General features: G+C 36.0%; 2 protein-coding genes across 2 annotated transcripts in view; one reads left to right on the plus strand and one right to left on the minus strand.

Annotated features, from left to right (window-relative positions):
- Positions 1 to 750: 750 nt before the first annotated feature.
- Positions 751 to 12,385, minus strand: LOC126611277 (nudix hydrolase 3-like). The gene is made up of 22 exons (XM_050279489.1): positions 12,099 to 12,385; positions 11,590 to 11,769; positions 11,299 to 11,376; positions 10,079 to 10,175; positions 9,737 to 9,870; positions 9,135 to 9,216; positions 8,265 to 8,351; positions 7,749 to 7,855; positions 7,095 to 7,266; positions 6,764 to 7,017; positions 6,046 to 6,127; positions 5,180 to 5,245; positions 4,837 to 4,914; positions 4,630 to 4,725; positions 4,135 to 4,241; positions 3,865 to 4,033; positions 2,740 to 2,823; positions 2,226 to 2,320; positions 2,016 to 2,106; positions 1,776 to 1,922; positions 1,335 to 1,401; positions 751 to 1,163 (listed from the first exon to the last, which is right to left on the minus strand). The coding sequence occupies exons 1-21, from the start codon at positions 12,188 to 12,190 to the stop codon at positions 1,339 to 1,341; spliced, it is 2,361 nt and encodes a 786-aa protein (XP_050135446.1). The 5' UTR covers positions 12,191 to 12,385; the 3' UTR covers positions 751 to 1,163; positions 1,335 to 1,338.
- LOC126611283 (uncharacterized) overlaps positions 4,399 to 16,012 on the plus strand; it is a 63,011-nt gene continuing 51,397 nt past the window's right edge. The window contains exon 1 of the mRNA XM_050279497.1: positions 4,399 to 4,517. Within this exon, the coding sequence (XP_050135454.1) occupies positions 4,446 to 4,517 (72 nt within the window). The 5' untranslated portion in view covers positions 4,399 to 4,445. The remainder of the gene's footprint in view (positions 4,518 to 16,012) is intronic.

The following is a 16,012-nucleotide window of genomic DNA, read 5'->3' on the forward strand; positions in this document are numbered from 1 at the left end:
ACCATCGTGAATCTCTCCAGATGATAGCTCTTCTTCCCCACTCCGGCGTCATCTGCAAACCGAAAACCGATCCAAACCAACCAGCCAACATAATCAGTTTTAGACTCAGCTTGATCGGTTTCGATTTGCAATTTTGGCTCAACCGACCCCAACACAACCGCGCCCACCCCTAAAATAAAGAGTACTTTTTTTAAACAACCATATACTTTGAGAGTAGAGGGAATAAATTAATATCAAACCCATTATCAACCAAATTCGAACTTAAGAGCTCTTATACGAGCCCCTATTTATTAGAACAAAAGTATATACCTATTGACTTCAGTTTATTAGGACAATCCAAGAAGATATTATTAATTTTATTTTTGCCGCTAGAATTGGAAAGCAAAATGGAGTTCTTTGCAGCTAAAGAACAAAATCAATTAAGCTACGTATTAGGGAGAAAATAAGTACAAGTATTATAGTCAATTCCTAGTTTTAATTTGGACTTTTCAAAATATTATTTTTGGTTGGAGTCATATGTACGTAAGTTTCACTGTCACAAGACATCCCCTATCCAATAGTATGCATTGCTACGAATTTTTTTACACGCAACAATGTATTATTGGACTTGGATGCCACGTGCGTCGGTAAACACACACGTCAAAGGCATAACCAGCCACGTGTGGCGTTACTCGACATGTTAAGAAAAATGAACAAGGACCAACACCCTCTCATTTTTCCCCATTCCTTTTTACATTATTTTCCTTCATATCCAGTCGTCTGAATTCATTAAAATCAAACAAAATAAACATGAGTCCAAGACTGAACATCTCAATTAGTCACCCATAACTAGACGAGACTCAAAGGATAATATGGAAAAGCAAGATTAATCCTGCGATCAATCAATCATGCTTCACAGTTTTATGTCAGCTTAGGACACTATTATTCAGACGAGGAAGATGACTTGAGTCGCTCGACTTTATTGCATACCAGACTCGACTCAATCTTCCATTTGGTGCGACACACGACTTGTCATCTATTTAACCATCTTACATCCATAATGTACCACAAGTAACCAAACTCAGAGGAGATCACAGACAGAGCAGAGCAATGAGAATTATCGCACCACCCAACCAGATTACTGCGAGATAAAAAAGTCATCGAAGCCACGTCTGTCTCATGATCTGCAAGCACACAGTACAAGAATTAAGAGATTGGTTGAGACTCGATATATTCAACAGGTAGAGGAAGAATTTATAAGATGGGATCAAGACATCAAATATTGCATTCTGTCATTAGCTCAGGAATTATGTTGTCATCTACTAGCATCCTTGAAGGATGGCAATGAGACTCACCCATTTATTGTCTTTGCTCCAATAATTTATCAATTACCGGGAATGTGGGAACTATATCCACGGGGACCTATGCAAATAAGAAAACGTTAGTAACTGCATGACGTCGCCATATGATTCACAGAAACTTAAAGCATCTTTTTGGATTACAGATTTCAGTTTTAGATTTTCCATTATATGGGATTTCCAAACATTTAAAAAGAACACAAGGGAGCCAAAAACAAACTACATAATGCAAATCACCGAATATTTCTCAATGCGAAAATGCAGCTTAATAAATACAATCACAAAATGTCAACTAGATCAAATGAAAACTGGGAAAATGTCTTCTAGAAATTTCTGTCTAATAATGCCAGTGATTTGCAAATATCAGCTTAATAATATGCATACAAGTGCCATAATTCTTCATATTTGGATCAAGCTTATCGAAGTAGCCTTCCATACCTGAATTTTCTCTAATTTCTGCAGAGCAACTTTTATTGGGTTCGTCATTATGCCGTATTTCTGAAGCAGTACATTTGCAGCCTCCTTGTCACCTTTTGCTTGTATGGTGAGTATCGCCCTACTCAGGTTCTCAACTGCACCTTCAACCTTTTACCAAAACAAAGGAGTAGTTATATATATGGCCTTGATGTGTCATCTCAGGGGGCATAAGGAGGAAATTTAGAACTTGAGAAGTAATACCTTGGTAAAGTCAACAGAAAATGTTTCATCAGCATTCAAAATAAAGGCTCCTTCCTCATACAACCAGTTAAATTGCAACGCTTGTCCTTTTCTGCAAATATAAAATATAAGATACTTTGGTGGCCAAACATGCTAGATGCTTACTATAGTATAATTTGCTTGCTGACAAGTGACAAAAGTGGACTAGAGGAGGGTGAGTTACTAGCTTACCCATGAGCTTCTTCAAGACCAAACCGTACGGAGCGGAAGCATCCAGCAAGAAAAGAAACATACATAGACTTCAATAAACTCTTTGGGAGCATGTCCTGGAACCAGCAAGACAGAGACAATTGGAACTTCAACTAGCATAAGCACTAGAACACAGCTTGTATGCCACCACACTATGAAGTTATGAGTACCAGTGAAAATAACACAACTTCTTATGAGAAAGAAAATTTTCATTAATAATTACTAAAATGAAAGGTAAAAAGACTCAATCAACAAGAGGTCCAGCATCATCTTGATGATAACATAATTTTTTTTGTCAAGCAATAAATTTGTTAGATTAGAGAGCCGACGGGGTTCGAACCCACACCGTCATGCAAGGGCAACACTCCTCTCCACCACTGTGGTAGAGGGCCACTTGCCTTGATGATAACATAATTAAAAAAATTGTAAACCAAACTATCCCACTAATGAGATAAAGTGAAGTGAAGCAATCTCAACCAAATTAATCGCCACTCACCTTGTGGATTAGGAACTTCAATGCCCAAAGGCCAACTATATCAGCTTTTGCTTCTTCCAGAGCTGAGTGGAGTTCTTGCAGTTCCTTTATCAAGAGATGAAAGGGACACAGGGAAAATCAGATTTGGCTTTAAGAAAACAGTGCACACTTGATGTACTTAACCTTCTGAAATTTCCTTCTTTTTTAATTGATTTTTCTTAAACGGTTTAATGTGACATTAGAAACATAATAAGAAGCACAAGAACTTTGAATATAATCGTCAAAAATTGGTAAAAATTATGAGAATTTTTTTTTTTAACATAAATAATACAACTGATCTAAAAAATGCTTCACAACTAACAAACTCCTCCATCAGTTGAAGAAATTCATTGACATCTAAAACCCCAAATCAAAAAAAAAAAAAAAAAAGCAACTGGGTTCCTGGGGTCATATAAAAAAATTGACCAATAGTCATCTATAGGGACTTTCTATACTAACAATGTCAAGAATCACTGATTGGGATCCATTTTCACAAAAACTCGAAACAAAACTTCTAATTTTGATGCAAGATGTTCCATTTGAAGAAGGCTAGAAATATTATTGCCCACTTTAACAACTAGGCATCACACACATAAATACATGATGACATAAAGTGCCTTAACACCTCAACAACATAGCCATCCCATGCCTCGACAATATGAAGACACCACGTGTTTTTACGAAAAGTCAACTAAGGTGGGCATCACCTGCTCCGCCACCACGGTTGACTGTAAAAAGCAAACTAAACTTAAGCAACCGAATAGGGTTTTGCAAGGAAACAAGATTTCAAGGGTTTTGCAAGGAAACTGGACTTTAACAAAGTGTTCTTGCTGCAACACTTTAATTCTCAACTATGTTTCGATGTCTCTCTGTCGTAACATAGGTAGAGCTAGGAAATCAACCTCAGGTCTTAATGTGCATTGACCAGCAACAATTACTATAAAATTGACAATAAAAGTTTATTAAACTATCTGTTCTGCTAGATATACTGAACCTTATTTTGAAGAATTGTTTGGTTTACTATTAGCAGCAATGCAATTCACAAAGGTTGTCAAACCAAATTATAGTGAACAAGTAAATTAGATAATTTATAGTGATGTCACTCACCAATCTCACTGTTGACTTTCTACCATCTGGAAGTGTTATGCTATGAGGTCCAATCCCATGGCAGCACTCATGGCAAATTGTGTGAGTGAAGAAAGATTCAAAATCTACAAGTTCCTGTTGTTCCTTTGTAATACAAACATCGGCTATAGGCAGAAGAATGTGCTTGAACCTGATTTAGCATGGGTAGTTCTGACATTACCATTCCAACACAACAGATCAAAATTTGGAAAATCAATAATGGATACTCATCTGAGGGAAGGAAATTTTTACTTGGCCTCTGAGATATTCTTAAGCATGACCATTGATGTTCCTCGATCTTTTACAATACGCTCATCATTTGGTAGATTAAAAGCAACAGTTTGAGGACCCTTGACATCCTGGGGTAAATTTTGAAGTTGTCAATGTCACTTCACCAACCAGATCAATTTGCATATATATAATATATTATTAAACACAGGTCAAGAAGACTCTAACCTCCATGGACTGACTTTACAACTAAGAAGAAAACTATTTTATTAAAACCCGAGCCACTACTAACTTTACTTGTGATTGGTAGATTTATGTGAAACTCAAAACTAAATATGACACGTATATATTTTCATTTTCTACCCTCCAAACACTTTTTCATTGACTATTTGGCTCAACAGTATAGGGTTAGAAGCAGGGAAAACCATAATCCCAGTCATTGTGCCTCTGTGATGAAAAACTTGCATGTTGCCATAGATCAGAACATCTTGAAAGATTTACCAGAGTTCCAAAACTTACTCCCGCATTGTAAATAAGATCGATGACTCGAATAGGAGCAGATATCACATCTTTGGACTTGTAGACACTGTCCAGTGGCAGATTTTGTTCCAAAACCTTATAAAAATAGTAATAATGGATGGTTAGAAGGAATAACAAAGTTGTCAGGTTCTTTATTATTTTGGTAAGATATTGCATCTCTGGTAGAAAATGTTAGTACAACAGTACCTGCAAATTGTCACCAAAAAGCTTTACTTGAGCAGTTGCTTTGTCATCCCGAACTCCAATAAATGCCTCAAAAGTAGCCTGAAATAAAAGGCAGTTCAATAACATCTAAAGGTCGACAATTACTACCATGCTACATCACTTAAATTCCCAAATATGCCCTTTTAGAAAATAAATGCCCAATTGCAAGAAAATGAATAGTATAAAAAACTATATGGAAAAAAAAAAAATAGAAATCTGAGATCAATATCATTGTAATTGCAGTATGTCAGTTTGCTCACATTTAAAAATACAAAGTGATAAATGCAGAAGCTCAAAACACAAGGGTGCTCCACATAAAAAATACCTTGTATCCAAAAAGAGCATCTTCATATGTTTCATATGGACCAATAGTAACATCCAGCTTAGAGTCCTACAACAGAACAGTAGACAAAAACAAAGGCTGGTTCAACAGTTTATGCTCTTAAGAATTTACAGACAATAAGCAAATAACAAGAGGAAAACAAGAAAGCTTCCATGCTTTCACTGTCTCATCTTCTTGAGACTATGGTACAGGTTGTTCCGAGAAACATGGTTGAGTTTGGTGACGTCACAGTTCACCCACTCTTGTGTATAACTATTTAGTTAGAAACACTCTGCTTATCGTGGTGGGAAGTTTTGTAAAGTTGTAGTCTGTTGGCAATTTTTTGGGTCATTTAAGCGGGGAAGAATGGTCAAATATTTGAAGGCAAGTGCGGGGTCAAAATGTATTTCTAGTGGATAAAGCCAAGATATGCTGTGAGTACCTCCACTGGGCCGCTGGTTTTGAATTTATTTTATTGCTGTTAGGTTATACATTAAGAAGGAAAGTCGTGATCATTACTGAAAAAATGGTTGTCAGCAGGCAACATAATAGGGGATTCCTTATTACAAGATATAACCCCATTGTTCAGCACAGGAATAGGCACGGGTTGGGCCAGGAAATGCAACTTTAGAAAACTAGATATTCTTGTTAAATTAAATAGAAAACAATTAACAATAAGCAATTATATGACCGTCTTCATGTACGCTATAAGACCAATAATAAGACCATATAAACTGCGCTCTAGCAACGTCGACATATTAATAAAGTAGCTCATGGAAAAATTGTTTATAGGAAGGAACGAATAACCAACACCATATAACTGAATTATAATTCATGACTGTAAATCGTATATTAAATACTCTACTAACCAACTCCATCCAAGCTATGTCCGAGTCATAGTAGTCATTTGAAAGGAAAGCATCGGCCTTGCTGTGAAAAAATCTCTTCAAACTTCAGAGCGAACAAAAGATTAAGTTAATATTTGTACAAAGGTAATATTTAACACGACCACTGTCAAGTTTTGAAGTTGTAATTTTTTCTAACATCAGTATTTAGCATACTCTCATTTCCCCTCGCGTGTGGACCTCCTCCCATCACTGGAGAGGCCAACATGCAGAATTCACTATAAATTGGGAGATTGCAATTGCAAAGAATCAAACTTAATCTCTCCCACTCTAACTCACTCTAATTTAACGTTAAGAACTTATGGATGATGAGTTAATGTGTTTAAATACAGAGGTTTCACTGATAAAAAGAAAAAGAAAGAACTGTGCTTTACATATAGAGGGCAAGTTTTTGTCCCATGATATTTCATTGTGATATACCGCTGGATACCAGTCATAAAAGAAGCCATACATACAGCCAAATATTAAGGGATAGCTGACATCAAGGGACATAAAAGCCATATATCACAGTAAAATATCAAGGGATTTTTGTTGGACTCTTGTCTGATTTACTTATACATTGTAAAGCTTGAAACCTCTGTAAATTAAACCCACACTGAACCAGTGAAAATTTCATAAACAATTCTTAACCGAAGAATCAGTAATGAAACAACTTAAGAAAAGAAAGTCTTCAAACTCATACCTAGGGGAACTGGCCAATTCACCAGCTTTATGCAATAACTCAGCTGCTTGTGTGAGGAAAGCATTATACTCTTGGGAGAAGGGAACACTATATAGATCATGAGTGGATGTCACTGAATGACTTGTGCTTTCATCTGTACTGCCATACAAAGATGAATCCAGACTTAATTCGCTTTGTCTTTTAATAACTGTGAAAAAGCTTGTTGCGGCTTGTTTTTGGTCCTCTGTTAGACTTTTCTTCCACAATTCAAATTCCTACACCGAAAGAAACTCTTTTGTCTTCACAAACGTAAAAAATCTTTCTTATAATACAATGAGCTCATTCAATATACCACTTTGTCCATGTCTGGCGGATACAAGTTTGCACCAGGAGGTTTCAGCATAGGAAACGCTGCTTTGTATTCAAGTCCCTTCCACCCAGTAACCTGCTTTGTTGCATCAGGAAGCAACTTTATAGCCGAATCTGCAGTTGTCAAAAATGCCTCATTTTCATCAAGGGATGACCTGTTCATAGAAAATGAACTTAATATTTTTATTTTCATTGTTAAAAGGAAACAGGGATTTTACAGAGGGAGAAGCAAAGAAAAAAGGGGGTGAACAAGAAGTCCATCCATTCAAAACAAAGAAAACTAAACAAGCAAGCCACATTCAGTACACAACTTCGTTTCTGCCAAGATGAATCACATCACACTAAAGGAGAAATTTCAAAATTTAGTTTTAACAAGCAAGCCACATTCAGTACAAAATGAAAGTAAAGCAACCCAATTTTTCACATAACCAGAAAATTTAACCCTGGAGAATTTTTCCACTGAATCAATTGTACCAAAGCCCAAAGCCCATTTGTGGACATTTACTCAAGTAGTAACTTCCCAAATTAGAATTACACAAGCATACCCACACCAAAGACACACACAACATGGTATATATGTACGTAAAAATGGCCTGTGCATACACCTGAAAGAGCACTGAGTTAAAAAAATACATACCATGGACTCTTATCAATAACATAGTACATCCATTTCAACTTGTCTAACTGTGATGCATCCGCATGCTTCTTCAACCAATCCCTTAGAACTGGATTACAGCACCAAACCTAAAGGTAAATTTAGAAAAATGGAGTGGAAAAAATCAGAAATGGTCAGTTCAACATTGTTTAAGGACTAAAAAAATAGGAAACGAAAAAAATGTGTGTGACAAACTAGCTGCAACACATGAAAATTACAAGATATTTCATACAGCCTGGCTCATTTAGTGCATTTTTACTTTCGTGTGAAAATAGCAAATTATAGTGCAAAATATGTTCCAACATATGAGTGTGCAGATGCACACGACTGATGATAGTCAGATGTACCATGAAACTGCATCACACATCATGGTTTTCATGCATATCAATGATCATTATGCATCAGAGATTCAGAATAGCCTAAAAGCACAAATACACAGATTGGAGTGTCTGCTTAGTTATTTAACAATGCATGTATTTCTGTACGAGTCTATACAACCTGAAGGTAAAAGATTTGATCTATAATTGCTGCAGCCTTAATTAGTAACACCAGGGCCTCCCTGTCTACCTCTGTAAGACCTGTTAACTGCAACAAAGCAACAAAATACGCTGAACTTAACTTCAAGGACCCAACCAACTAAAAGAAGACGGAAGGACACCAACAAATTACAAAATATGGGAAAGTGGGGGAAAGGAACTTCAACATCAAAAGTGTATAATATCCTATATTCTGGACACAAAGTTTAAATAGAAATACAACAAAACAAATTACACCATTTGCTTAAATATCTGTAATAATACTGTTCAGTGTTCACCTTTTAGACAAGAAAGCTTCTTGTACTTTTACTCAACTTTAAAATTGGTTTGCACAGTTTGCATGTACTGGTTGTACAAATTACAGAAAGTGGAAAGAATAGTATGCAGCCTATAAATACTCGCCAAGAAATCATTTGTATCCCCAGAATATTGGATGGAATGAACAAATTCAACAACCATAAGGTTTACGAAAGGAGCTCAATGCCTTTGAAAGCCCTTGCATGCCTTTTCTGCAGTATGCACATGAAATAATACCTATAGAATTCATATTTCACATCACCCAGACACGGTGCAACCAAAAAAGTCAAATGCAGATTTTGGCGTAAGCAAATTAATCCCAATCACTAAAACAAAAGATGAAGCTTCTTGGAAACTCAGGATGAAGCAAAAACTTATGATCATTTTGCCTTTCCAACTCCAGACAAAAACTTATAATCATTGCACCATGACAGAATAGTCTAAATCAAATGAAATAGAGAAGAAAAAGAAATAAACTAAAGAAATAATTTACAAAACGAATAATAGATGCAAGAATTGACTAAAGGGAACTAACCTCCGCACTGAGGGAAACAGGAGCATAACGTTGGAGTTGCTTTTGTAGTGTTAAACTTCGACCTATAGTGTTCTCCTTGTACCTTTATTAAATTTAATATGAAATAACAGACATAAGAAAGTAGTGAATATCCAAGAAATTTGAACTTGATGGGGAGATATGGCATGTCTTTCTGATTTCACATTTATGAACATACTGATCTACTATTAAGATTTTTCCTGCCAACCAAAGCATAGAATAAAATTGTATTGCCATGGCAGCACAAAAACATTCATTTATGAAGCTGGTGAGGAACAATAAAAAGAAAAAAAATCAATATAAATTATTTGCATCCTTTTTGTCCAAAGAAAAAGCTAGATCTTGACTTTCAAATTTTTAAAGTAAAAAAATAAATAAAAAAATAAAAAAAAAGTTCAAAAATGAAAATTTATTGGAGATGCAACTAATCCAGCCTTACATGCATCAAGACTCGCTACACACAAGTAAATTTGTTCCTTGACCGGCTTAATTCTTAAAGGAAGAACCTTTATATAGGCTAGCCATTGGATGGATCATTCCATCTCACTGATAAGAAATCAATAAAAAAAAATTTAACAGCATACCTCCGTGCAATTATGTCAAAAAGCTGACCATATTGCCCATTTATGTCATAGGGGACGCAATCAGGGTCTTCTTTATCAAGTAAGTTTCTATAGTCCTCATAAAAAATATATTTAACAGCAGAGACTTCCGTTTCCTGTCATTAAACGGAAATGCAAATTGTTCAGATACTCGTGAAAATTTCTATGGCTACATAGGCACATAGCAACAAATATCAAAACATCATCATCATAGTTTACTACTTTTCACCCGTAGTCTTTGAACTATTTCTAAGAATGATCAATAATTCTTATGGCCATACTTCCTGACTTAAAGAGAATGTAACTGACAGATCTTCTTCTCACCTGAAGAGTAAATGCTTCGAGAGGGATTGGATTCACAGTTGTTACCAAATATACATCATCGAATTCATTGTTAATGAATTTTCCATCATTTGTCACACTGCATTCAAAATGTAACACAACGTAAGTTAACATACTAATATACAATGTCTTCTATCAATTTGATTTCCATATATACTTTTGTGACACTTCTGGCTCCTGTCAATTTTGTCCGGCTTCTCTTATTTATACCTTTACTTTAATATGTCTTTTTTAGATATAAATTTATGAGTAAATTGTAGCAATGATCCTCAACTTTAATCAAATTAGAGCAAAAGTCCCTCAACTAAAAATCCATTACCATTGGTCCCTCAACTTATCAAAATGTGTAGCTATAGTCATTTTCATCAATTTCATCAAAATTTTGTCAACATAAATATGTTGGAATGACCATTTATACAATTAGGGTCCCTCAACTCATCGAAGTGTGTAATTGTGGTCCTTTTCGTCAACTACGTCAAAAATTTTGTCAAAACGAGTTATGTTGGAATGACCATTGCTATAATTAGGTTAAAGTTAAGGGACCATTTCTCCAGTTGAATTAAAGTTGAGGGACCGATGGTAATGGATTTTTAGTTGAGGGACCATAGCTGCACGTTTTGATGAGTTAAGGGACCAATGGTAATGAATTTTTAGTTGAGGGATCATTGCTCCAATTGAGTTAAAGTTAAGGGACCATAACTATAATTTACTCTAAATTTATATATGCATCTAGTGGCCTATGTTGTGTATGCCCAACCACCTAAGCCTGCTTCATGGATCTAACCACTCAGTCCACATTTTGTTGTAAATAGATTGATTTTCATATCTGCTTTTCTATCATCCACCTTTAAACACTCAAAACAGTTGGCCTATGGTCCTATGGACAGAGATATTCACTGATTCTGGCTGGAACAAAACTGGAATCCTACGAGATACATTAAACTGCTTGAGACCTCCACAACTCCAACAACTTCACAAGTATAACACGTCACCTTCCAGAACTAATTCTTGATTACAATAACAATGAAGGTGTCTAGCTACGCACATCAGATTCCAACTTAAAACAAAATGGAAAAAATTAAACGTGCAGACCTAGTAACAAGTAAAAGCAATATTCTAAAGAAAAACTAGTTTATGATAAAATATGTTAGATAAAGAAATATATATATCCAACAACAGAATAAAGGAATTGACCTACTAACCACTCTCCAAGATAAACGAATAGCATTTCAAATGCATCCTTTGGAAGTACTATACCCAGCTCTTCTTGAAGCTCCCTCCTGAAACATACATTATTGTGTTTTAGTGTTTTAGTGACCACCATTCAGAAATCTCCAAGTTTTAACCCAAAAAAAAACAACTAAAAAAAACTATTCGGTTGTACATGCACCTTTAATAATGCAAATATATTATCAAACAAAAGTTCATAGATAGCAACGGGTGTAAGTACAAGCCATAACTATGTTACAGGTAGGGGCAATGAAACTTTGTACCGAGCTGTTATAAGTGACGAATCACCAGCGGATATGTGTCCAGCACTTGAGATATCCCACCGTCCCGCCCACGAATCCTTGCAGTCGGAACGCTTTTGGATAAGCAGCTCTTGTGTACTCTCAGCAAAAATCCACACATGAACAGCTCGATGGTAATCCCCGTCTCGATGAACATCTCCCCTACATGAGCATCAATAACATTCATTATACCACAAAACATATACATACAGTTGAATCTAAAGATTCAGAACTAATGGGTTATCAGCACAAATTTCTTAAAAATCAGAAACACAACATTGACATACATACACATTAATAAAACAGAAAAGTATTGGGTTGGAGTTTATCGAAATTGGTCAATTGAGTAGCTCAATTTACTTGATAATTGTAATTGATTCACTTACTTTGCTTAATCCATTTCATTTCCTTCCACAATATATTCCGTTTTTTTTTCCAGAAATTAAAAGAAAATAATTAAATCAATTAAAAAAAATACTAGCTCTGCTTGCCTGGGCTTGGAAATGCCGGTCTTCTGACCGGTTTTGGTGAGGACGTCAAAGTACTCTTCTTGTCTATGAACATCACCTTCTGTCACCGCCATTGCGCTAATCGCAACTGTCTGTCAGTCGATTCGCCGCCGCCCCAGAGATTATTCGGTTCTGATTTCTCAATTGATTGGTCTCCACTGTCTGCAAAGGGTGGAGTATGCGTGCTTCCGCAGCACTTCAAGCACCTCGAGTATTCCACTTGGAACAAAGAGTGTCATGGTTCCATTATTCTCGTTAAATGGGAATTGAGGTTCGGTACATTTTTTACCTTTAGTACAAATTATATCGTTTGTTCAACTAAAAAACAAAGTAGTAATAATTTAGCGGTGTTAACTGCACCGTATATCGGACATCAATTTTTTTCCAAATTCATATGTAAAATATCTAAAACCCCATTCAAGCCCACAACATGTACTTAATTTAAAATTGTTACAATCAATCTGTGACGTATGAGCACATAGAAGGAAAAATAAAACACTATGTTTGGACCAAATTCTGTTTAAACATTTGAAAAAAAAAATACTACCAAAAAAAATAGGTTGGTAGAGAAGGGACGGATGGGTTTTTTTTGGGTATAATGGTCCTCACCTCTTGAGAAAAGGGTAAATGTCTTTCACGTAACCATTACATAAAAACTAATCTCAAATAACCTTTCTCTATTTAAATACATAAAAAATCAACTTTTACGTTTACCCATTGCAGTTTTTGCCAATATGTATATGTGATTTGTAACATTGTCTACATACGTATTACTGATTGATCAATCAATCACCAATTTTGTATGTAAACTCAATGAGGCAAAAAAAAATTATATATATATATATATATATATATATTTTGGACAGGCTAAAATTCATTACCACAACTAGGGGTGGGCACTTGGAACCGAAAACCGAAACCGAAACACGAATCGAATCAAACCGCATCGAACGGTTTGGTTTTGCGGTTTTGAAACGGGTTCGGTTTCGAAACCGAACCGTGGCAAAGAAAACGGTTTGGTTTCGGTTTTGGGTTTTCAAAACCGCACCGAAACCGAAACCGCACCATATAATAAAATTAATAAATAAATGTTATATTTTAAATTTTTAATTAGTTCAACTAGGTTACTAGACTATCATTATCATCTAGTTTTGCACTTCGACTCTTGAAGGTTGAAACACATCTCCTTAACTCATCTTCTTAAAACTCCTTTTTGGTGCAGTTTTGTTGCAATTTTTTGCTCCAGTTTTGGTGCAGATTTTCTGCAGTTTTGATGCAGTTTTTTGCTGCATGTTTGGTGCAGATTTGGTGCAGCTTTGCTGAGTTTTTTGTTGCAGTTTTGGTGCTGTTTTTCTGTTGTTTTACTGCGTTTTTATGCAGTTTTGGTGCTGTTTTTTGCTGCATTTTTTTTGCAGTTTTGTCACTGTTTTTTACTGCATTGTTGCTGTTTTTGTTGCAATTTTGCTGCATATTCATTAATTAATATATAAGGAAAATAAGATCTTCTTATGCATAAATATGTGTATATTTTAAATTGTACGTTTTTTCCTCAAAAACCAAACCGAAACCGTTTGAAACCACACCGAACCGAACCAAACGGTTTGGTTTCATTTCGGTTTTGGCTTCAAAACCGCACCACACCGCACCGCAAAAAGTTTCGATTTCGGTTGTGGTTTCACTCGAAACCGCACCGAACCGCACCGCGCCCACCCCTAACCACAACCACAAGTACAACAAAAGCCCAAAACAAGTTAAGCACAAACAAAAATGGGCCACAAACACACAAAAGACAAAGCCCCAAGCCCACCCTCAGAGCCCAGCACACACAAACTAAACAAACAGAAAAACCCTAGGAAACTAGTCTTCATGCCGTTGCCAAAGAACCACCAAACAATCTTCACGAACTGCCTCCCAACATGTTCATCTAAGATTACAACATCAAGAACCCCAGAATTGGTGAAGCAAGATGCCGCAACATCCTTAAAGAACCAGCAAGAACCGATGCCTTGAGAACAAGGAAGCACGCAGGGAGAACCCACGAGCAACATCACCAACAAGGGTGAACAACAAACAGGACCAATAATGGTAAACAAGGGTGGTGGTGCAAGCATCCGAGTTAAAGCTCTACACACCCTGCCAAAGATGCGCGACAAAGAGCACTAAATGGAGGCGGAAACCGACCGAAATTGAGGATAGAGGTGGCGGAACCAAAAGATGCAGATGGTGGAGGGGTAAAGATCAAAGAGGGGGTATGGGTCAAAGAGGGTGGATGAGTAAAAGATTATGGAAGAAACGGGGGATGGGGTTTTAAGTCTCAAAAAGGTGAAATCAAAGGCAAAAGGAGAGAATAGAGGATGAGATCAGGAAAATTGCAGGGGAGGGGAGGAAAATTTGCAGGCAACAGGAAGAGCAAGAAAGAACTAAAACCAAGCAAACCATTGAAACAAAACACATTATGTAAAGTCGGATCATTATTTTCCTCTTCCAATAGTAGTAAAGCAATTGACAAATCTCAGCACCACATTATGACAAGTCTCAACATATCAAAAATACTCTCATCATGAAATACAAGCCTTGAAATTATGCATTTTCTAGTCTGTAAATAAAAGCATATAACACCCTTGTATCCTACTGAGTATCCCAAGAAAACACACATCACAGATCTAGGTTGAAGCTTGTTTGCAGTATAAAGCCTAAACCATGGATAAAATGCACTGCCAAAAAATTTCAACCCTTGTATGTCAGGATGTTTCTTATACAGCATATAATATGAAGATGTCATACTTAGTGTCTTACAAGGCATTCTATTGATAAGAAAAATTGAATGAGTACATGCAAAGTACCAGAACTCAGATGACAACCCAGCTTGTGTAAGCAAAGTAATTCCAGTCTTTATAACATGTTTGTGTTTCCTCTTAGCAATCCCATTTTGCTGAGGTGTGTAGGGACATGACAACATATGCATTACACATTTTACAGCAAGAAATTCTTTGAACTAATAACTAGTGTACTTTCCTCCTTCATCAGTTTGCAAGCATTTAATAGATACTTCAAACTGATTTAATATAAATGCATAAAATTTCACAAACACAGAGAACAAGTCTGATTTATTAACTAATGGAAATGTCCAAACATATCTTGTATATTCATCAACAAACAGTACATAATATATGTAACCATCTAGAGACTTTACAGGTGAAGGACCCCACACATCACTATGAATTTTTTCAAATGGTGAGGTACATTGCTCAATTCTAGATGGAAAAGGTAATTTTGACATCTTTCCCTGAATACAAGATACACAAATACTATGATTATGATCTATTCTAGTTGGAATCTTAGATTGTTGTAACATAAAAGCCAATATGTCATTGGTATGATGACCCAACCTCTGGTGCCAAAGCTGAGACTTCACTACTTGACCAACCAATTGTGCTTTTGAAAAACTAGAAACCCTTGTGCTTTTGAAAAACTGGAATATGAAACAACTCTATTGGCCTACTCTTTCCTTGGTACAGTGTCTCATTTGTCCTCTTGTCCTGCACATAAAAGTTAGTTTCATCACATATAAACCAAGACTTGTTATCAACACAAAGTTATTTTACAGATATGAGACTTCTAGCAATCTGAGGAACATAAAAAACATGTTTAAGAACAAGAGAGTAAGTATCAGTCTTTATAGTAGTGGTACCAACATTCTGAATAGGCAAATTAGTACCATTACCAATTGTAATCTTCTCAGATCCTTCAAATGGCATAACTTGTGATAACCCAGTCATATCTGTTGTCATATGATGAGAAGCCCCAGAATCACACAATCCAAGAATCTGCAGGTACATATTGAGGTGTCTGTTGAGCATTCATGGCATTAAAAGATGGTGGTGGAGGATTTCCTT

The sequence above is a fragment of the Malus sylvestris genome, chromosome 17 (assembly GCF_916048215.2).
Source record: "Malus sylvestris chromosome 17, drMalSylv7.2, whole genome shotgun sequence".
NCBI lineage: Eukaryota > Viridiplantae > Streptophyta > Magnoliopsida > Rosales > Rosaceae > Malus > Malus sylvestris.